Raw genomic sequence first — 25,000 nt, 5'->3', positions numbered from 1 at the left:
CTTTGGTAGAGGAGGTATGACGCCATTGACATGCAACCAAATGAAACGGTCCATGACTTTGATTAAATTACAGACTTCTCTGGGTTTGAAAATTGTTGGAAACATTTGGGATAATGTAAGTACACAACTCAAAAAAATATATAACATGAGTCTAGTTGTTTTTTTAATATTTTAATGTGGAATAATTACATATTATACCTTTAAGACTTTTTAATACTTTTTAAGGGCCTTAATTTTTGCTAAATTGATTTATCAACTTTTAATACTTTTTAAGACATTGTGTAGATTTTGGAGCCTGTTCTCCCCATAAAAACAATACAATAGGTCGTAATGTCAGTCGCCAGAAATTATCTATAGTAACATTTGAGTGGCAGAATCCATGTAGCAGCCGTAGTAATTATGACCTCGAGAAGTGGTGCAGTTCAGATGACTTCTATATAAGGTGATACACTTCTATATTCAGAACAAGCCCCCAGGAACAGCGCCAGGCTTTGAAGCCATTTGGCTTGTTTGAGAAGAACTGCGTCTGGAAGTTGAGGGATCAGACAGTAGCAGCAGGGGGCAGCGACAAAGGGCTGCAGATAAGTCGGACAGTTTCCAGCAGCATCACCAGAATATACAGGATGTTACAGAACTATTTACACCCTGTTAGATCTGATCCTAATTTAATAAAAGCTTGTAGCTCCTCAATCACTGACTGTGATTGTTCTTTATGATAGGGTATAACATATAAAAATAACCTTGTACCTTGTGATCATCAAACAGCATTTATTCTGTAATCTCCAATATCATTAAAATATTTTACATCGAAATTCAACCAATAGCAGGTGTACCACTACCTCCTGGTCAGCATGCTGACTATAAATTAGCTTACTTGTCAAACTCATTCACATCTCATTCCAGAGATAAAGAAATTCAAACGAAATTAAATTATTTTATTCAATGTAAAATCTTGTATTGAGTACTTGGGAGAGGTCTTGGCATCCTTCCATTCCTGCCTCTCCTGCACAAATGTTTATTTACTTTAAATGAATGTATAGCTGAGTATATGCAGGTAAAAGTGTGTTTTTGTAACATATACGTGAATGACTGTGTACACATATAATTTTAAAAAATATTTTAGAAGGTAAGTATGTATTTTGCAATGTGCAAACAAATAAATACATAAATACACCAGTCAGTACTCAAAATGCAAGAGGACAGGAGCAGAAATAGACATTAGACATTGATTTGTCAAATATTCAGACTGTCAGGACTTCATATCTGTACAGAAGAGAATCTTCAAGTCACACTCGTTACCAAAGGTTTTATGTTGTTTCAGTTCATAATGCTGACAAGAATTAATTATAATGTAATGTTCGTATTGTGTCAATCTGTAATATTTGAATACTGAATGTTTTCCTTCTCTTTGGCTGATAAATGTTGTCATCAACACATCTGAATTCTTAGTAAAAGATCAGAATAATAAAATCAAGATCAAACTAAAAATGAAGAGTTTCTATAAAACGTAATATTGTTGATCCAACACCTGAGCCAATCAGCTCTTTGATCAAGGGAAGCCAGACATTTCCCATCATGCCCTGATCCTTGCAGTCAGTGGAGAGCAGCTGCAGCTCCAACAACTGCGGCACCTCCATCTTGTCAGGTCATCATTGCTCATGTGTGCAGGATGTCAGAGCAGAAGTCAGGATCAAGTCGGAAAAAAATCTAACCTGTATTCATTGTGCGGTGATCACTGGTGATCTATTCTGCACAGGCCTGGTTCATTATCAATGAGCCTATTACAACCTCAGGGTCCAACAGGGGCCCAAAAGCATTTTTCCTGCACAAAATTATGGGAAAAGGAGTGGTTGTAAAACAGTGGATACATTTTTTTAGCTTCACAACCCATGAAATATCTCATTTACTATCAGAATGTGATCCATTTGGTCCAATAACATTTGGAAACTCTGGCAGAGCCACACGATTGAATCATTTTATCCCCATCCCCAAGTTAGCAGAGGGCTAAACTGAAAGTTAGCCAGCTCGACCGGTGGAAGTCTCTGGTATGCATGCTCTATGGGCAGTATGCATTCATCTGTGTAATTTCTTTTCAGCAGGAAGTGGCTTTTTTGGCTTCATGCACCACTGAGCAACTTTTATATGAATTAACTTGACTTGTTGGAACACAGAGACATTGAGGAAGCAGCACAGAACCTAAACCCGGGATAAAGGGGTTCAGTGAATGTGGTGTTGAAGGTGTGGAGGTGGATCAGTGTATCAGAGGAGATTCTGTAGAAGGACAGAGTGCCAACAGGACAGTCCACATACACTGCTACTCTGTCAGAGACAGAGGAGAAGGAGGAGAGGGAGGAGAGGTCTGTTTCTGTGTTATTGTGCCAGACAGAGTAACCATCACGATCAGAGCTCCTCAGACTCCAGGACTGATTATTCCCTCCAAACCTGGAGGCATCACTGCCTCCTTTCCTTCTGATTCCTCTGTAACTCACTGCTATATGAACCCTTCCTCTCCACTCGACCTCCCAGTAACAGCGACCGGTCAGACCATTTCTACACAGCAGCTGAGTCCAGACATCAAATCTCTCTGGATGATCAGGATATGGCTGCTCCTGTGTTACATATGTCACTTTCCTGTTGTTGTCAGACAATTTGAGGTAGTTGTTCACTGTGCTTGTGTCCAGTGTGAGTTCACAGGCATCTGATGGAGAGAACAAGACACAATACAGCGGCAGTTTATTATCTAACACACCTGATGGTTTATTTGTTGCTTCATTAATAGACTCAATGAGATAAAAACTTATATATGATAATGACTCATCTTTTTTACATCTTCTTTCAAACTGAGAATGTAATGCAGATAAACAAGCTTTTGGTTTAAACTACTTTAACATGTGCTACATTGTTTTCATGAATCAAAGTGAACACACACTTACACTTCCTCACACCAGGTTTCAGCCTGTGCTCTCCACCATGTTCCACCCTGGAGGAAGAAACAAAGTCAGAATGAACCTTCAAAAGTTTCCTCATCAATGATCTTCATAAATCCAGCTGTTTTTTCTTAATATTGGATCTGAGTGAAGGTTTATGAACACATAAAAGCAGCTTCAGCATGTTTGGATTCTGTGAAGAAGCATCAGAGCTGACCAACCTCAGAGGTCTGCAGGGTTCAAACTGGATCACAACCTCACTGATCACACTACCTGTTGCCTTCTTCTCTTATTTAATTTAACTAATTTACTCTCAGAACAACTGGACACTGCATCACTGGTTATTGTGTTTCATTTGGGGAATTTTCAAATTAAGAAACATAAATAGTTCTTTCACCACTTTTCTGATACTGTTTAGCTGCTCAGCTGCACTCTGGTCCCATATACACACGTCATTTCAAGAGTCTCACATCTGGATAAAATCCAGGTTTAATAAACTGTTGTTTACATTTAGTCATATATATGTGTCTTTGTTCATCAGATCTCAAATCTGATTACAATCAGTCTTTGTTTTCACAGCTATGTGCAAATCAGGGTTGACTCCCCTCCAGTCCAGCGGGTGGTGCTGATGAACCTGAGGCTGTTTGATAATAGAAAAAAAAAAGAAGAAATAGAATTTGTGCACTTTAACAGTTTAGCAGCTAGATAACAACTACTTAAATTAACATAAACACATGGATGAACATTTCAGTGAGACAGTTTGTCGTCTTTGTGGACTCTCACGTTCCTCTCACAATCATCATTCAGTGTCTGAACTGATCAGGGATCAGATAAACACAACAACAGCACATTACACTTAAAGTCACATGATATGACTGAGTGTACATGAGGTCATTGTTCTGAGGTGACACATGACAGTGATGTCAGGATAAAAAGCTGGAAGATGATTCATATCTTTACATCCTGTTTTAAAGTTATTTGTAAGAGGACTACATGATTCTGGTAAGATGATGATAAGTCGCAGCTCCTGCAGTCTTCTCTGTGATGTTAAGCTACAGTATACAAATAAAAATTCTTGTGACTATGATAGATGGTCAGGTACATCAGTGAACTGTTTCAGCCTCCTGTGATGGATGTTTGCGGTCTGACATCAGGGATTTTCCAGTAAAGTTTTCTTTACTTTATGGTTTCATCACATTAGTGGTTGTACACATTCATGGTATTGTATTTGCAGAGTAATGTAGGTCCTTTCGGCTGTCGTCATCATCTTTGCAAGCAGCGTTTTTTGTCAGAAATGAGGGAGGCTAAATGTATTTGTTCTTCCTCTCCATCACTGAGTTTCGTACAAATATTTTTCTTTCACTGTATTTTACTCTTCTGTTTGTCACATGTTAACACACACTTGTCATTTGTTGATGCAGTTTAGGGAAAGATTGGGAGTGCTTGGTGTGATGTAACAGACCTCTCTCCTTACACATATACATCAGGATTATTGTCAGATAAGGCTAAGATCATAAACTGAATGAGATAGAAGCACAATTTAAGATCACAAAACTCTAATTTGCAGTAAAAACAGGAATGATGTGTATTGTAGGTGCTGCTACATGATCAGCACACGATCCTGGTCTGATAGTAGTTCAGAGATCAGTCTCAGTGGGGACAGGGACTCTCAGCACATCAGTTACTGTCTTCACTGTTATCAGCAGTGCTGCTGGTGCAGACTGTGAACCAACAGTCCTCAGCTTGTCAGTGTGACAGAGAAACAGTGTGTGAGCTCTTGTTGTCTGTTCATACCTGAGAGTGTCCAGTCTCCAGTTTGGATCCTCCAGTCCAGCAGACAGCATCCTCACTCCTGAGTCTCCTGGATGATTGTAGCTCAGATCCAGCTCTCTCAGATAGGAGGGGTTGGATTTCAGAGCTGAAGCCAGAGAGGCACAGCCTTCCTCTGTGACCAGACAGCCTGACAGCCTGGAGACACACACACACACACACACACACACACACACACACACACACACACACACACAGACACAGACACAGACACACACACACACACACACATACACACATACACACACACACAGATTTAGTGTTTTTGTGCATCATTCTTGTTTTGATGACAGTTGTTACAATAAAGTCAAATGACACTACAGTCCATCATCAACAGAATCTGTTGACTCACTTAACTGCTGAGTGTTACATTCGCTGCAGAATTTTAAAAAAATTAAGACAACAAAGAATATTCATCATGTAATTTCCAGAAATGTACTTGCAGAACGTTGGTAGACATTGTGATTTTTCACTGACATTAACCTGTATGTTCAGTGACATTCAAATGATTGTGTTAAACTAAAGAGTCTCCAGTTGAACCAACGCTGTGCTTCATAAATTTGTGAAATGTTTTTATGATTCAATGTACAGACATATGATGATGAATATGGTCAAATTAAGCATATTGTAGAAATCAGAAAAAAAATCCTTGATCAAACTATCATTGTAACAACAAAATAAAGTGTTTCCCTCGCTGGAGAACGTGGAGGTGCCATATATCATTTATATTATTCATGATAATACTGGTACAAGTCTTAATGTGATAAAAAAAATTGTCACATCATGATACTAGAGATATTAATACGTGCTGGTGTGTTCCCATATTGATGTTATGACTACGTACATCACCAACACCATGGCTGAAAATGAATATTAATTCCACTCATCTTATCAAAACTCCTTATCGGTCCAGTGCTTTATCAAATCTCTTAGCAGTTCTTTTTATTGCTGTGCAAGAAGAATAATACATTCAGTTTCAACAGCTATATACAGTTGTTTTAGCTTGTTCATGACAATTGGCTATTAACCTAAGAAGCTATGGCTGTGTAAAAATACTGGGAGAATGAGCCATTACAGATGAAAATATTGCATTTAAGAAAATACATGCTTCTGGTGACTTGATAAATTACTCTTTTTCACAGAAGTTTTATTACACTTACAATAACAAGTGTAGTTTTCATGAACTTGAGCAAAATTTAACTTCACACGATTTAAATCTCTCTGCTGTTCTCCACTCTATGTGTTTGGTGGAGGAGGAACTGTATATAGTGAAGTCTAAAAGTCTGAGACCACATTAAAAATCTCTAATATTTTCATGTAAACCTGGAAATAATCAGAAGGTGAGGATTCAAAAACATTTAAAAACACAAGAAGTTATAACATGTAAAATGAAAAAATATCTAATATTTTGCACCTTTTCAATATCAGCAATCAAATTTAAGCAAATTTGTGGCATTGATCAACTTAACCACTTTGTACAAAAGGTCAAATTTCCTTGAGTCATATCCCCTCTATTGAAGCATTCAGATGACACTCAGGTGGATTTGATCTACTTATCAGAGGTTTGTTCAATAACTCAACCTGCAGCCAGTGTTCATCTATTATAAATATGGCTGTGTCTCAAGTTTCCAGCAGATCATTGCCCACTAAGTAACATTGTGATAGTGTGAAACATGGCATCAGAACTAAGTGAAAGTGTCAGAGGTCAAATTGTTATTCTAAACAAAGGGGGGCTTTCTCAGTGTCAATCATGGCCAGACTAAAGGTTTCTAAGCGGGCAGTGCATGGACCTCTAAAATGCTTTGTAGAAACCCAATCAGTTGTATCCAAAGCACGATCAGGCAGACAAAAATTGACCACACCATCAGAAGATTAATACATCAGGCTCAGTTCCCTGAGAGACAGAGAAGCAACTTCATCACAAATACATAATTTGCTAAATAAAGAACGCAGGACTCCAAACAGCAAAAGTAGTGTCAAAAAAAGGCTGTGTTGTAGCATTTTCAGAGGGCAAGTAGCAGTTTCTAAACCACTTTTCAGGAGGGGAAACAAGGCCAAGCGCTTGGGGTGGGCTAAAAAATACCAACAACTCACAGTGGATGACTGGAAAAAGTCCTATTTACTGATGAATCCCACATTAAAGAGTACAGTCTCGACCTGCTATGTGAACAGTGCCCTGAGATAACTTCTGTTGTGATTTGGCGCTATATGAAAAAAATTGACTTAACTTGACCGTACACTACTTAATGTTTTGAGGTACACCACAGTGGTATATTAAAGCATCACAGTGTGATCTGACCTGAGAGTCTCCAGTGTACAGTGTGGATTCTCCAGTCCAGCAGAGAGCAGCTTCACTCCTGAATCCTGCAGGTCATTGTTACTCAGTTCCAACTCTCTCAGACTAGAGGACTGGGAGCTGAGAACTGAGGACAGAGCTGCACAGCTTCTCTCTGACAGATTACAGCCACTCAACCTGAGAGAGTTAGTGACAAAGACAAACACTGACACTGTTTCTGTTGTAAAAATCACAATTTTAGAGTTGCTTTCTCTCGCTCTATAAATCATTAGGATCTTGGTCAATTAAGAGTATTTTGGTAATTATGATTCTTTTTTCTTTTTTCTTTTTTCAATGGAAACTAACATTAAACAAATGAGTCATTTCCTCAAAAGTTAAAGTCACATCTCCCCTAAATCACAGTAATTTAGACAAATATACTTTTATCATCAATAAGAAGTAGATAGTGAGGCGCCTCAGTGGTTTAGAGGTTAAGATTTATATAATGTCAGAAAATGGTGAAAAATGTCAATGAGTGTTTTCCAAAGACAAAGATGACATCCTCAGATGTCTTGTTTTGTCCATAACACAAAGATATTCAGTTAACTGACATAGAAGACTAAAGAAACCAGAAAATATTCACATTTGAGAAACTCGAATCGGAGAATTTAGACATTTTTTCTTAAAAACGATTTCAAAACAATTATCAAAATAGTTGGGGATTAATCTAATTGCTGGCAACTAATTGATTATCTGATTAATCATGGCAGCTCTAATCATATTAATTTTGTTGAATCATCATGTTTAATATAAACCTCCTCTGTTGAAGTGCAAACTGATGCTGCATGACATGACAAGTTGATGGTACAAATTCAAAAACAATTAACCGATTATCAGAATAGTTGGCAACTAATTGATTAATTGACTAATTGTTGCAGATCTACTTTCATTAGTTGGAAACAACCCCACACATGTGATACAGTTAGTATCTGCAGTTACCTGTACACTTACCGAGCTTTGTTTGAGGCTCTGACCACTGGCAGCAGCCTCAGAAGAGCATCCTCTGAAGCAGAGTACTTCTTCAGGTCAAACACGTCCAGATCTTTTTCTGATGACAGCAAGATGAAGACCAGAGCTGACCACTGAGCAGGAGACAGTTTATCTGTGGAGAGACTTCCTGATCTGAGGTACTGTTGGATCTCTTCCACTAGAGAATGGTCCTTCAGTTCATTCAGACAGTGGAACAGATTGATGCTTCTCTCTGCAGACAGGTTCTCACTGATCTTCCTCTTGATGTACTTGACTGTTTCCTGATTGGTCTCTGAGCTACCTTCTCTCTTTATCAGCAGGTCTTCTAGTTTGTCTTGATTGGTCTGCAGAGAAAGGCCTAGGAGGAAGCGAAGGAACAGGTCCAGATGTCCATTGGGACTCTGTAAGGCATTTATGATAGCAATCCTGTGGATCTTCTTTATACAGGTTTTCTTTAAAAGCAGTCGCAGGTTTTGGACTGTTGGTTGTGGAAAAGGCATCACATTTTTGTTGCTGTTGATGAGTGACATTTTCACATGGAGAGCAGCAAGAAACTCCTGAACACTCAGATGGACAAAGCTGAACATCTTCTTCTTCCCACACTCCTTTTTAAAGATCTGTGTGAACACTCCTGAGCACACTGAGGCCTCATTGAAATCAATGCCACTCTCTCTCAGATCTTTCTCGTAGAAGATCAGATTGCCCTTTTCAAGCTGGTGGAAAGCTAGTTTTGCTAATGATTTAATGTACTGAATGCACTTTACTGGGCCATATTTTTCTTTGGTCCAGTCAATCTGAAACACCACGAATTCTGAGTACATCTCAGTCAGGGTCTTGGGCAGCTCTCCTCCCTCTCTGCTTTTCAACACATCTTCCAGAACTGTAGCAGTGATCCAGCAGAAGACTGGGATGTGGCACATGATGTGGAGGCTTCGTGAGGTCTTGATATGGGAGATGATTGTGTTGGCTTGCTGCTCATCTCTGAATCTCTTCTTGAAGTACTCTTCCTTCTGTGGGTCAATGAACCCTCTGACCTCTGTCATGCTGTCAACAAAGTTTCGAGGGATCTGATTGGCTGCTGCAGGTCGTGTGGTTATCCAGATGCGAGCTGAGTGTAGCAGTTTCCCATTGATGAGTTTCCTCAGCAGTACTTCTACTCTAGCTGACTTTGTTACATCAATGGAGCGAACGTCGTTGCCATTAAGGTCCAGTTGAAGGCGGCTCTCATCCAATCCATCAAACACAAACAAAAGCTTGTATTTGCTCTTGTCATAGTTGGTGTTTCCTGATGACTGTAGAGTTGTAAAGATGTGATTTAGAGCTTCCTCTTTGATGTCTTTAGTTTCTGTGATGCATTCATGAATGAGCTCTGCCAAACAAAACTTTTCTCCCTTCAGTGGATTCAGCTGACGGAAGGTGAAGGGAAAAATGAGATGCACATCTCGATTAGTTTTTCCTTCAACCCAGTCCATCACAAACTTATGTACGAGGAATGTTTTTCCAATTCCTGCGATTCCATTGGTCAGAACTGTTCTCATGGGTCTGTATTCTCCAGAAGGGTGTTTGAACATGTCACTGGGTTTAAGAGCTTTATCTGTTTCTGCTGGCTTCCCTGCCATTTCTATCTGTCTGACCTCATGCTGTGTGTTGATGTGTACGTCACCACCAGCTGTGATGTACAGCTCTGTGTAGATATCAACCAGATGTTGCTTATCCGCTGTCCACCCCTCTTGTGCACACATGAATCTGTCTCGGAGGTTTGACCGAAGCATGTGTTGGTAATGTGTGATGGGTTTTGGCTCTGGTACCGGAACGATCACATCTGTGTCAAACAAAAACAGAAAAAACAAAGCATTAGGGGGCGTTCAGACTGATTTCAGTCCTCTCAGTCTTTTGAATGTGGGAAGTGTGTTGTGCAGTAAGTGTGCCATCGTAGAGGACTCAGCAAAACACTGCCGTGATTGCTCAGCAAAAAAGTGGAACTGGGCTCAACTTTTGTTGCAATGCGACCTCATCCGGCAAGGTGTTGCATGAACCAATCGCTTAAATGCAAGCACACGTTCATGGTGGACTTTATAATGTGAACACCATATTCGACTGTTTACTGTCTGTGAGTATTTCAAACAGCTGTGCAGTGTTTTGGTGCCTTTAAATGCATTAATATGTAGTTCCAACTTGACTTCCTGGATTGTATTTTATTGTCTCACTGGTGCCTTAAACAACACATGCACACCAACACAGCCCCTTGCATTGTTTTAACGCAGAGCTACAGTTTTGATACATCTTATTATATCGCTCCAACTTCTTTTCATTCTCCATGAAGCCCATTTAATAATTCCTGTTCCATTATTAATATTATAAGGCTAGTGGCTGTGTGCTGCACCATGTGTGTGTGTATATTGTATCTCCACTGCCTCCCTGACTCCCACACCTACCTGGGCAGGTGGAGAATGACAGGGACTGTGAGGACAGGAGAGGTGAGTGACTGGCTGCCATGGGAAGTAGACAGAATATGCAAAATAAATTACACTGAGGCATGAAACAGAGACATGACAGAAGCCCCTCCACCCCCACCTCTCTCTCTACTCATTGGCAGATTAGGGGCTCTGTTTTAATTAGTTTTAATTAATCAAGTGGCGCAATGAAGTCAGGTGTACCTGAGCGGTCAGCTGGTGGAAGAATGTAGGATGAAAATCAAACAGCCAAAAGTTAAAAAAAAAGCGTGGTGTGATTTTAGAGAGGTTTATGTGAATGTGTCTTCACCAAATATCACAACAAATATTACAGAACTCTCATGCGTAGTGCTCGCTGAGCTGTCCACCTGAGACTGAAACTGAGATTACTTTGAGCAGTATGCATGAGAATAAATTACAACATAATAGATTTGTGTACATTTCTTGCTTTCCCCCTCAGTGTTTGCACCCTACTGCTCCATTTTGTCTTTCTGTATGCTGTCAGTGTTCTCTTTTCATGCAGCAACATTATATTAACATTGTTTTCCACTGTGTGAGAAAATGGACGTGCAGTGCGAGAGCATGTGAAAAGTGTCAGTCGTGTGAGTCTCATGGTCAATGTGTGAGGCTTGGCAACCCTGAAAAAGATTTGAGATGTCAATGAGCCACAGTTCCGATTTGCAGCCACTAAATCTGCTGCAGTTTCAGTGTTCTTAACTTAGGAAACTATTCCCATCTCGAACAATAGTTAGGAGAGCTCCAGAGGAGTTCTCACTTGTTAACAATGTGAACACTACACCAACAAACACAAACCAGAGATTACAGTAGTTTACCTTCACTCTGACTGCTGTCCTTGGAAAGTTCAGGAAGAGGACGAGGAGGACGAGTCTGAGAGGAGGAAGGTCCTCTGTTCTCTGAAGCCTCCCAATCATCACTGACATCCACTGATAGATAATTAATAATAAATAAAATATAATAATATGCACTTTAGTTATGACAATAATGTAACAGCATTTGTGTCAATAAAGCTGATTTGAATTGAGAACTGCTATATCAGAGTGGAAGTAAAGACTTTTCCACTGACAGTGAAAGCAGAGATGTTTGTGTTAATCATGGTGGACAGATGAAGGTCGTCTGTGTGAATGTGGAAGTTCCTCAGTATTAAAACAAATAAATAACATGAATGTAGCGTTTCTGTCTGACCTCCGCAGTCTGGATGTGACAGATGGCATATTGTGTGAACAAGTTAATATCTTGTTTGCGTAAGATTGTTGCAGTATTAAAATGCACCTCTCACCCTGCAGTGACATCATGTTTCTCTCTTCCTGTGACTGACCTTCTGGTCCTGAGCTGCTGTCTGATAAACTCTGCAGCAGATCATTCCTGTTGATCTTCTTTAAAAGCTTCTTGGTCACCTCCACAGCTCCAGGAAGTTGGTAGGTCTGCACCATCAGATCCACAGTGTCCCGTCTCTCTGCCTTCTCCAGCTGGGATGCTTTGATGGCTTGGTGGCCTTCCAGACTCTCATCCTTTAGGAACCACTTGAAGTCCTCAAAGTCCTTCTCTATCAAATCCTCCAGAGTTTTCAGTAGGTCCTCCTTCGTCTTCATTTCTCCCTGTTAAAATCAAAGAATATTTTCAACATGAAGGACTTGCCATTTCCACAAACTATTATATATTACTAGATATTCTGTTGTGTCCCCATAGTCATTGTGTATAAGTCTCTGATCCTGCCTGCTTCCCTTTTGGATTCTGCTGACTGCCGACTTAAGAACCTCTGTCTTGAATCAAAAAAGATTACCTCCTCTGTTGCTCAGTCTTACTTATGAGTCCAAACATCATCTATCAGAAACATTGGAAAATCATAAATGAATCACTCATGGATGGATCACTGAGGCAATAGAAATGATTAAATTAGAAAAGAAAGCTTTTACACTGAAAAATAATGGGACAGAATATGCCGAAACATGGGTACCAGTGGTAAAGTATTTAATGTCACTATAAAGATGCAAATCCACCGTATTTTTTATTTTACTTTTTGACTTCAGTTAATAATTGTTGTCTTCTTTTTCTGTCAGTGCTGCTCTACAGTATTAACATAGCATGTTACATATGCTGTAAGATGTAAGTACAATCAGAATGGAAGGACAGACAGCAGAAATAGTAAAAGAAAACCAGCTGGGACCACTGTGAACAATCCTGTTCTGAAGGAGGAGGGCTGATCCCCGGAGCATGTCTGGAGAAAAGTTTGCCTGTCTTCCCTAGGATATGCTTGGAAGCTGTTCCTTGACTGGGTTGGCATTTTAAGTAACTATTTCAGTACCCTACGCTACACTGTGACCCAGAAACTGATATCAGCATGCAATATTTACGGATGTCTCAATTCCTAAATTGCATCTCGAGGAAAGAGGGGGCTTGCCGGGGGAGCTATGAGCGAGGATGCGAAGGTGTATCCTTTGCGGAAGTTTTTCAGCACCCGTGACCCGTGAGTCCTGAGTCCTGCAACAGATGGTATGGTTTGGCCCCCAGAGAGACCTGATTTCAACATCATGCAGTCAATCTGGGATTACACAAAGAAGCACCTGAGATGGCCTAAATAATAAATCCACAGAAGACCATTCTTTCTCCAAGATGGTTACAACAATCTACCTGCAAGTTACCATGAAAAACTGTGTTAAAGTGAACCAAGGAGAACTGCTGCTGTTTTAAAGGCAAAGCTGCTCACAGCAAATATTGATTTCATTTAGGTTTCTGCTCTTTACTCAACTTTGTAAGAAGTTAATTGATAAATTAAAACAATTTATAGCAATATTTTTGTAAGCATTCTCACTTTACTTTTAGTGCCTAAAACTTTTGCACAGTACTGTATATATATAAAACCATGAGGAGGCTGCAAGGAAGTCAGCCACAGCCAACTACACAGAATAAGGCAGGTCCTGAAAAGTCGGCTAAATGGGAAGAACAACATACAAGCCATCATCACGTACGCCCTGCCAGTCATCAAATACCCGCTGATCTAGTAAGCTGGCCAAAAGAGGAGATAGGGGCCACTCATATCAAGACAAGGAAGCTCCTCACAATGCATGGAGGGTTTCATCCCAAGTCCAGCACCCTGAGACTGTACACTAAGCGGAACGAGAGAGGCCGAGGACTGGTGAGACATCTACACTGAGTATGGGCTGGAAGTCCCAAGGTCACAATGGAAGACACCTCCTAAGGTGGTTGAGAATGACCAAGCTACGATCCTGTGGGACTTCCAGATCCAGACTGACAAGCTGGTGATGGCTAACCAACCGGACATTGTGTTGATTGACAAACAACAGAAGAAGGCAGTGGTGATAGACGTAGCAATCCCAAGCAACAGCAACATCAGGAAGAAGGAACATGAGAAGCTCAAAAAATACCAAGGGCTGAAAGAGGAGCTAGAAAAGATGTGGGGAGTAAAGACAACAGTGGTGCCAGTGGTAATGGGAGCACTGGGGGCTGTGACCCACAAACTGGGAGAGTGGCTCCAGCAGATTCCAGGCACAACATCTGAGGTCTCTGTCCAGAAGAGTGCAGTCCTAGGAACAGCTAAGATACTGCACAGAACCCTCAAACTCCCAGAACTCTGGTACAGACACACCACCCCCCATGGGAGGGGGGTGAGAGAAGGATTTTTTTATATACATATACATACATATGTGTGTGTGTGTGTGTGTGTGTGTGTGTGTGTGTGTGTGTGTGTTAAATAAAAAATAACAATGTATGACATTCCTACAATGTTGTGATTTGAATTAAAAGTAAATATATAAGTTGTCATGAACACTGTGATACTCATCTGACAGAGATCATAGAATACAGCGGTAGACTATAACAAAACAATGGACAGATGATGCAGCTGTGCAACACTTCATATTTAACTGATGTTGCTTTAGAATGACGGCTGAGAAGCTACTCCTCTCTCCTCCTATCTCTTCCTCGCCTCCTCCATTCGCATCTCAGGTGGGAGGTACTTAGACGCGAAGAGAGGAGGCGAGGAAAGGAATCAAGGATGTGCATACTGAGAAATGAGAAGAGGGGGAAAAAGTCCAGGCAGGATGTGACACTGATAACTTTCTCTTGGGAGAGTGGAGAAATGTCTTAAGTCAACAAGACTAAAAAAAGCCTTGAGACTGCAATAACATTAATGTAAGTTTATTGCACGTCACTGTGTGAGACAGTTCCAATAAAATCTGTGTAAAATCACAGTCTGTGTCAGACTGTATGATGTCAGTTTGATGAAGTTTGTCAGATTGTGTGATGAATGTGTGGTGAATCATATAAGAAGATAAGATGGAGAATCCATATTTTTGTAAACATAAAGTCTTCCTGATTACAGCAAAACCACAAGGAAGGGAGAGACAGTCAACTAGCAGACGCTGCTGTCTCAGCAGAGTTAATGACGTTAATGCTACAGGACTCATTAAAGCACCACAACATGTCAGATAGGTTGGTTAGCTTGAATGAGGTTGACCGCTCCCTAAAACAGTGAAGAGATAGAAATGTATTTAACACTCACAGAGAAACAACAGCTGTCTTTTTCCTGACTGAAGTCTTGTTAATTGTAGATTCTCCTGCAGACTGAGAGAACTGAATCTGTAGAGTCTTTATGAGCCGGGGAGCAGAGCTGAGAGACACAACAGGAAGAGTGATGAAGACCTCAAACAGGAACTAAAACTTCACATTTCCTCATGCGTGAGAGAAAGAGCATGATTGGTTAAAAGCTGACCAGTGTGTTATGTTGCTACACTCATGAAATGTTGACATGACTTTGACACATTAAAGTTTCCCATCTGTCCATCGACCACATCCTGTTACTGCAGCTGACACACAGACTGTGGCAACACGTTAAAACAGCATAGAGATACTAAATTCATTCACCTGCATCGTATCAGGATGGAGACAAATATCTCAACACATGGACACATAAAACCTAACAAAAACTTAACACACTCTCACCATGAGCACATGCAAACACAAAGTCTAAACTGAACAAATCTAAACTCAGAAGTCACCAACATTTGCCTTCACATCAACTCTCTACCTGAAACACTGTGAAGTTTATTTATACATTAATTAATGAACTTGTATGAACTTCATGATCATAAATAGTGATTCGATCAGCTGCGACTGTAGCCTCAGTCTGTCACACAACAGCCATTTTAAGAAAACTTCAGTCATCTGATTGTATTTATTTACCACCAAGTAAAATAAAATATAAAAAAAATAAAATATTAAAGGATGGGCTCACAGCTTTTCAAGTCTGTCTTAAAATGAGTTAAAAATGATATAGCAGTGGAGAGCCAATTGAATCTACACAGATTGCTAGTTTGAATAATCATAGCTAGTAAGTTGATAAAGAGAGCCCAAGCAGCTATACTATCACATCTCTTCTCTCTATATAAAGCAAGGAATCTCTGTCTGTCTGTCTGTATGTTTGTCCTTCACATATCTTGAGAACTGTTGATCTGATCTACTTCATACCTGGCACGAGGATTGATGGGGAATCAAGGAAGCGCAATGTTGAGGTGTAATGTGGTTTGGATGATCAGTTCTCGAGAAATATATGAAAATACCTCATAAATCATGTTGATTTGCTTCTTCCTCTTCTGCCCGTGGAGTCAACGAGTGTAAAATTCAGAGAGCAGTGGGGGCTGTTTAATATAAACACCATTACATCACAGCAGGGCAGGGCTTCTGGGCTCTGACTTGCTGAGCAGGACAAAGGCACACAACCCGTTCAGTTAAACTGCCCGAGAGAGAAGAACAAGCATACACAGGAGAACAAAACAGAGGCGGAGGCAGCTTGACGTGGCAAAGAGACGCTCTTGTTGGCTGGCTAGAGGACAAGGGACAAAAAGCATAATTAGCATCAGAAATTAAAATTGAGATTCATTTTTATCCCTATCAGACTTTCAGTGTTTTAAGAATATAGTGAATTAATGAAAGTTAATTGTTATGTCAGCTATAGAAAGGTCATGCAAAGGATCAAAAGATTCTGTGCGTGTATCTAATAAGTCTGTACAAGGACCAAAGCACTCATTCCTTAAATGTGTGATAAATTTTTGCAGCTGTGGGAGAGTGAAAGGGAGATGTACATCATTGTCTTGTGGTTTCTCTCTCTTAAGGCCATTTAGCAGGAGATGAATAGATGGGTTTTCGAGCAGGCTGTTGGTGGATGGATCCAAACAGCGCAGGTTAAATTGTATGCCTGCAACCAGTCCCTTTATGGAGGAAGGCTGCATTTTGTGTGAACTATAAAGGCTGTTATGTGCTCCCCCTCCATTCTTGGTTTCCCCCCCGTTTCTCTCTCTCACACTCTCTCAAGTGTTCTGCATCAGCTGAGTGGTGAATGGCCCTGCCCCATACTGAAGAGAGGCTCTCTCTCCCTGACTAAGCAGCCAACTACTGTCGTAGCAGTTCACTTTTTGTTTGTTCCTTCTTTTTGCTTTGCTTCTGTTTTTTTCCCTTTTTGAGGACAGAGGTCTGATAGTCCCCCTTTCGCGGCTTTGTTTGATAGGTTATGTTATGTCCTTTTTTTGATAGGTAAGGGAGGGAAGCTCTGGGTCCAACAGCCCATTGTGTGGTTGGCCCAGACTTCCCTCCTGACTCTCATAGTTTTGGTTAAAATCTCAGCATCTTACTTTAATTAATATTCTTTGTAAATAAAACAACTTGTACAACTAAACCTCAGGTCTGGTGCTCTATCTATATGTTACTGGTCACAAGCTTGATTCAAATGTCTTTTCTTATCTGTGGCTGTAACATATTTGGGGGCTTGTCAAACAGGCTGGTTTGGGCTGGTGTTAATCGACTTTAGTGGAGGTGTGTCCTCTTAGGTTACTGTGCGTGTGACTTTGTTCTCTCGTAGCACCCAGTGGGTTTGTTTTTTGTTTTTGTTTTTGTCTCATTACCTTATTTTGTGGTTACACTTTAGAGGTGTACAACTCTAAATCCAGCAACACTGTTACCAAATGAAACAGAAGGCACCACACATGATTGTGTGGCTGAAGGCACTCAAAAAGTATTACCTAGAGCAGATCTAACTGATGTGACATCACAAAATCCAGACCTAGCTAGGTCTTTTAACTGCTAGCTCTGACAGGGTGTGGCACTACAATAGCAGTGAGTAAGAATCCCTATGGGATAACTGATGACCTGGTAACTAATCACGAATATGCACATTCAGATACGTGGTGGTACTGTGGAGGAGATAAGTTAAGGCCCAAGTTACCTAAACTCTGGTATAGTACCTGTGCTCTAATTCACTTAATGGGTTAGGGTTATACTTGTAATGTAGTAGCCTATATTACACATGGTAGTACTACTTTAAGTACAGGATCTGAATACTTTTTACACCACTAGACATTTGTAATGTAACACAGTCACAACATTATAGGATTAAAGCTGTAATTTTACAAGGAGAAAGTCAAATTATGAGTAAAGTTATATTTATCTTATATTTGCCTACAACTTACATCTTTATTCTCATAATCGCCTGTTGTATTTTTCTTGCAGGATTACAGCTTAATTCTCACGCTATCATGACTTTTACTGTGAGAGTCTTTATTCTCAAAATCTTAGATTATTTTATATTATTCCCCAAAAATATAATTAATAAAATATCATCATTATTACTTCAGTAAAATCCCATAATTCACTGCAAAGAACAAACAAACAAAGAAGTGTGTACATACTGTAGACGTGAAGTGATAGCTGATTCATTCTGCTGAATTCAAGTCATAGCACTCTGGGTCAATGTGTTTCCTTCTAAAGTTATTTGAACATTATTTTAATGCTTGTTTATTCATCTTCACTGAAACTCTCTTGCTGTCTGTTTATGTTGTTTGTATTTATTGTTGTAATAATGTTTTAATGCTGCCCTCTTGGTCACATCTGTTAATCTCAAGAAGACCTTTAAATAAAGGTTAGATAAAGGAAACGTTCCATTAACTGTTATGATTTATTGTGTGTCACTAATAAAATTATAATGTTCCCGGAACACAAATCTTTTGTTTTATGTGTTTTATACTGTTTCATCTTTAGACTGATGTCCCTTACTTATGACCAAATTCATGTGCCAACATCCAACTCTCTGCTGCCACCTTGTGGCTAAACTGTTGTACAACAGGACAGTTGATTCTGCTGCTCCAGTGCTGACCAGAACCAGACAGAGAGAAAACTTTACATCCATTTTAAAGTCCTTACATTGGTTTTTGTATTGATTTAAAATGACTTGTCTTTAAAGCTCTCCATGTTCTTGCAGCAGCCTGTTTGTCTGACATGTTGATGTATGAACCAGTACGCTCAGGTCCTCTGGAGTCTTTTAGTTGTTCCAAAGTGCAGAACAAAAACTTTTAGTGAGGCAGCTTTTAGTTTTTATGCTCCGAGCTGTTGATTCACCTGAACACATGAGAGCGACTGGAAGTCTTGAAATCTTTAAATGTAAACTTGAACTCATCTCTTCAACCTGGATTCTGACACAGATGTTTTATGTCCATTTTTTTATTTCACTGTATTCATGTTATCAAATGTTTTATTCCCTCTTTTTTGTCATTATCTTCAATCTAATTTTAATCTATTTTATTAGTTGTATTACATTTTCATCATTTTATTTCTTGGGTGCATTAGTCCATCAGTTTGAGCTTTCTGTTTACTGTGTTTGTGTCCAGTGTGAGTTCACAGACATCTGATGAAAAGAACAAGACACAATACAGCAGCAGTTTATCATTTAACACACCTGATGGTTTATTTGTTGCTTCATTAATAGACTGTTAATGAGATAAAAAATTAATGATGACTCATTTTTTGGATCTTCTTTCAAACTGAGAATTTAATGCAGATAAACAAGCTTTTCATTTAAACCACTTTAACATGTGCTGCCTTGTTTCCATGAATCAAAGTGAACACACACTTACACTTCCTCACACCAGGTTTCAGCCTCTGCTCCCCACAATGTTCCACCCTGGAGGAAGAAACAAAGTCAGAATGAACCTTCAGAAGTTTCCTCATCAATGATCTTCATAAACCTTCACTCAGATCCAACATTAAGACAAACAGTTGGATTTGTAAACACATAAAAGCAGCTTCAACATGTTTGAATTCTGTTAAAAAAACCATCAGGCTATCAGTAGACGTTATAATTTACCCACATTCCCTAAACGCCTCACATGCAGGCTATTGGTAGACACTACAATTTAACGATGCTCCCTAAACATCTCACACGCAGAATATCTGGAGACTAAGTGCAAGATGATCAGATGAACTGTAGTGCTCGTTCAAAACATGCCTTAGACATCATGCACTATGTCTTGAACATACGTATAAAGTTCCCATGTGTGAGGAACAGGAATGGAGCTTAACTCTCTAAACTTTTTCAATTCATTCTCTGTGGTAGTTCTTATCACTGCGGGTGTAATCCCACCTCTGACCACAATGTGCAGAGTGGCGCTGTCCGTACTTCCGCTTGTTGAATCCATGTACAGAAGAAGAAGCAGAATCAAAGTTGTTTATGATGTATTTTTATATATTAATATTAGAACAACTCATCCAAACACCTTCACACTTCGACATTGCACCTCCTCGTTTCCCCAGCAATCCACCTGCCAGGTATGAAGTAGATTGGATGAACAGTTCTCGAGATGTGCGAAGGACAAACTTATATACATACATACATACATACAGACAGAGATTCCTTGTTTTATATAGAGAGATTCAAATTTCAGTGCAGGAGCTCCTCTAACAAACTGACATCTTTCTTGTTTGCACAGAGTCATAGTGTTATAACAGGAGGACATACAGAGGTTTGACTCTGAGCTAAGGCTGAGTTCACACTGAGTAATATTTGAATGTGCTCAAAGAAATGACTGATGCACATAAAAGCATATAAAAAGTGCATAAAATTTGATTCTGACAAACAGCAAACCTCCGCTAATGAATGCTTTTCGATATGGAAATGAAACTCTGTAGGAGGCAGAGGGAAACTCTGTGAGCAGGTTAGGTTCACAGAGTTGAAGTTTCTTTCTGGAAGTGAAAACTCAAGAGTTTCACTCATCTCAGGTCTACAAATGTTTCACTAAAGCTGCTTTCTGGGGAAAAAAACCCTGCTATAAGCAGCAGAACCTGTATTCTCACCCTGATGGTATTCAACAGTTTGTGACTTAGTGTCGTTTGTTTTCTCACAAACAAACAATCAGCTGTTACTGTAAACAACCTCTCACACAGATTACTGACTGTTAGCTGATTTCACTGTTTCCAACGTCTTCTGATAACTAAAAAACACAAAGAGCTGATAGTGTCATCAACAATGTTCACACAGTTTTTACGCTGATAATAACGGGTGACAGAGACAGTCACATAACACGAGTCATTACAGGAGAAAAGATGGAAATCTGACGTTAAAAACACATATTTACCTTCATTTCACTTTCAGAAAGTGAAAGTTATAAGAGGATACTTACAGATATTTTTTCTTATGCCTCTAATCACTCTGCAGGTGTCGCTTTTCTGTTTAACAAATTTACATGAGATAATTTAGAATATTTAAATTCTGAAGATGGCAGGTGGATTATAGCTGTTATAAAGCTAGACAGCTCTTTTTTCATACTCTATAATGTATATGGTCACAATGGGGCAGCCCATGCAAACATTATGTTTGCTCAAATTTATTCAAAGATAAAGGATTTCATTATAGGAGGGGATTTTAATGATGCTCCAAATGATTTGATAGATAGAATACCTGAAAGAATGTCTCAAAACTCCACAGTTTAAGTGAGAAGTTGACAGTGACAGAGGTACGGCCGTAAAGAGTTTACGATTCAGAGCAAGATGGTAAGAAAATGGTGAAAAAAACACCAGCTATTTTTTTGAATTGGAAAAACGTAATTGTAAAAGAAATAATATTTCAGCATTGAAAATAAACAACAGCATTAGTACCAATCCCAAAGAAATAGCAGAACATGTAGGATCATTTTATAAAAAAATATATAAATCTAAATTTGAACCGGAATACTGTGAAGAATTCTTAAATAACATTAAAGAATATATTCCTACCATTTCAGAACAATTTAAAACTACCTGTGAACAACATATTTTAAATTCTGAATATGTGGAAGCCTTGAAACATAGGCTGCATGGCAAATAGACATATAAGTAACAATATATATCGGTATTAGATTTACTTGACTACTCAGAATATCTGGATTTACAGGTGGTCATTGTATTTGACATGGTGGAACATCATTTTATATATAAGCTTTTAGATTTATTTGGGTTTGGAGAAAACTTTATTTCAGTAGTGAAAATGTTATACAAAGACATCAACAGTAATTTAATTATTTATCCCAATACCTCCAAAAGAGGAGGTAAGGCCAGATCAGTGCGTCAAGGCTGTCCAATTTCTCCTTTTCTGTTTCTAATTATTGCAGAATTACTTTCATTAAAGGTTGTAAACAGTCCAGGTCTAACTATATTTCAGAAGGAAATTTGAATTACATGACTAGCAGATGATACAGTTTTATTTCTCACAGATAAACACCAAATTGAATCAACTATACAACCGATTAATGAGGGTTTCCAGGCTGCATCATGACATAGGAAAATATGAAATTTTAAGCTTAGTTGATACAGATGAGGAAAGCATATGCAACTTTCCGTGGAAAAAAAACTGTGAAATATTTAGGTATTGATGTAACCGAAGATATGTTAGCCAGACAACAACTTAACTTTCTTCGTAGACATAAAAAGGCAAAACATGTTATGAATATGTGGCTTCAACGTGACCTCTCTATTTTTGGTAGAGTTCTATTAAACAAGGCTGAAGGTATTTCGAGATTTGTTTATCCTTCTTTTTCAATGTTTGTCCAAGACTCAACATCTAAGGAAATCAACAATATACTTACTAATTTTGCTTCGAAAAATAGACTCCGCCTTCTAAAAAAAGATACTTTCAGGGTCCAGAAAACAAAGTGGTTTTGATCTATTAAATTTTATTGATTGAAATAAGACATTTAAAATAAAACAGATTAAAGAATGCCTTAAGGCCCAAAAATTCTATTTGGTATTTCATTGCAAAAAATGTCTTTAGAAAATTGGGTGGTCTTTATTTTCCACTTGTAATTTTAACATTACCATATTGCCTTTAAAATTATCTAAATTTTATCAACAGGCCCTACTAGCTTGGAAATGATGTTACATGCATAACTTCCCCCACACAAAACCATAATTTGGAATAATGGAGACATTAATGTTGAAATAAATCTATCTTTAAGCAAAATTGGGTTGATAAAGGTACTATTTATGTGAGTAATTTATTGATTTGATTGATTATTTATTTATTGACGGTTTATTGCTTAGTTATGAACGATTCCTGAATCCTTTCCTGTAACAGGTAGAGAATTTAATTATGTAATTAAAGCTATTCCTAATGGTCTCTTACATCTAGTGAAGAGTCATCTTCACTATCAAGAAGCACTGATAAGAATAAAATTACTTTAGAACAAATGGTCGGTAATAAGCACAGTGACTTTATTGTCACATGGCATTAACAAATAATATGACTTTATGAGGTTTTGTGTCATTTGGAGCAGTTATCACATGAACAGAGTTCAATGTGTTTCTGTTCTGTGATAAAGATCTTCTCTGTCTTCTCTATTAAAGTCCTGATGAGTCCTGATTATCAGCTGATCAATGTTCTGATGGAGCTGATTATTAAATGTCACAGTGAGCACAGGGAACACTTTCATTCGACTGTTTGTTTGTTGCAGTGCTGCTATCAGCCACCAGGAGGCGCCATCTTCATATCCTTTACTTCAGTAGCCATGGCAACAGAAAAGTGGAAGTGTCCTCCATCACAAGTTAAAAATCCTGCATTCAAATGTTTATTGAGGTTAATGTGAAAATGTGTACTTGTACTACATTTCAGAGGGAAATATTGTATGTTTCACTTCACTACATTTATTTCAATTTTGATGCTTTGAAGATCAAGATTTTACATACAAAACACAAGATCAGCTTATGAAATATTAATGATTTGTTATAAAATACCCAACAGTATACAAAGTAGTTCAAATTAGCCGCTTATATGTTCAGTAATATCAGTAGTAATAATAATATAATAATAACATAACGCTGTATGAGACTTTAACCTCCTCTCAAGTGTTAACAGCTGTTCATATTTCAAACAAGGAATATCATGAATCATTTCACCTTTAATCCTGGGAAATAAATATAAAGCATCAAATATATTATTACTTTTTTCTAATAACACTGTCTGAAACAATATCACAGTTTGGCAAATACAGATTTCTGGAAATATCTCCAGCTCAGGCACTGTCTCCTTCAGTCCTGATATCCGGCTCCAACCCAATCACTGAAATTCAAAGCCTATTGCAACATGTCAGCCTTAAAAAGGGTGGTGCATCGATTGTCTATAATCCCTTCAGAGATACCAATGCACCTAAACTTGATGGTCTTGAATTGGCTTGGGAGAGAGATATTGGGAAATATATGAAATGAAGCTATATCGGGCTGGCACAGCCCCACCTGAGAAGTCCAGACGCAATTTGACAACTATAAAATCCTCAGTCAGTGCTACTGGAGAACTGCTCGACTCAACTTAAGAGATCATGACGTAAGTTGTCATAATGAAGTTGGAGTAATGGTACACATGCTGTACGACTGTGACTGTGGTTAAGGATCAATGAGAGAACAGAATATCTATTTTCTAATAACGCATCTCATTTACAGAAATTGTGGAATTGTACAATTGCTTGAAATTACATTCAGATTCGGGATTATTTATAAGTATATTAATGTGTGGAACCAGATTTTATGCCAAATCCATATTTTATTTCTTGGTATCAGACTGTACAGTTGACAAATTTAAATGTATTAATTAAATGTAGTTGAATGACATATAAATTGAAATTAATGTTATGAAATATATAGCAGTCAGTATTTATAGGATGTGAGGTGAAGGTTTTGGCTTTTTAAAGATGGTTGTGAAAAGTTTGTCTCTGTTAGTGTTTCTTTACACAAGAGGAGACGCTCCCTCCTACAGAGACACTGAACCAGAGAACAAATACTTAAACCCAGAGGTTTAATGTTGTGTTGAAGGTGACAGACTGACTGTAAATCAGATAAAAACTTCATAATGACTCATCTGCACCTATATCATTCTGCACAGTGAAGAGAACAACATCACAGTCAAGGAAGAAGAAACACGGAGCAGCACTGAACTCCTGACTTTGTTTCTGTCAGAAAGAAAATCCCAACAGCCATCAAACCTCTAAAACAGACAAGCATTATCCAGAAGAATACTGTTGTTTTGGAGAATTCAGCTACACTTTCAGGAACAGCTGCAACAGAAGAAGTGCCCGTCGTTTCCGTCAGGTTTTTCTGCCTAAAGTTCAACTTAAATTACAAAACTTTGACCTCCAAACGCACCAATCAAGACACACCCAGTT

General features: G+C 38.7%; 1 protein-coding gene across 1 annotated transcript; it reads right to left on the bottom strand.

Moving 5' to 3' along the window:
* Positions 1-920: 920 nt before the first annotated feature.
* On the bottom strand, positions 921-16,241 carry LOC121882682 (NACHT, LRR and PYD domains-containing protein 12-like). Its single transcript, XM_042391100.1, has 9 exons — positions 16,112-16,241; positions 15,055-15,162; positions 11,851-12,130; positions 11,348-11,458; positions 8,044-9,883; positions 7,057-7,230; positions 4,722-4,895; positions 2,934-2,980; positions 921-2,698 (listed from the first exon to the last, which is right to left on the bottom strand). Exons 3-9 carry the CDS (start codon positions 12,122-12,124, stop codon positions 2,148-2,150), a joined length of 3,171 nt encoding a protein of 1,056 aa, XP_042247034.1. The 5' UTR covers positions 12,125-12,130; positions 15,055-15,162; positions 16,112-16,241; the 3' UTR covers positions 921-2,147.
* Between the last annotated feature and the right edge of the window lie 8,759 nt (positions 16,242-25,000).

The sequence above is a fragment of the Thunnus maccoyii genome, chromosome 2, assembly GCF_910596095.1.
Source record: "Thunnus maccoyii chromosome 2, fThuMac1.1, whole genome shotgun sequence".
In the NCBI taxonomy this organism is placed as follows: domain Eukaryota; kingdom Metazoa; phylum Chordata; class Actinopteri; order Scombriformes; family Scombridae; genus Thunnus; species Thunnus maccoyii.
The sequence above is the reverse complement of the archived record's forward strand: the minus strand, read 5'-3'. Positions and strand labels throughout refer to the sequence as shown.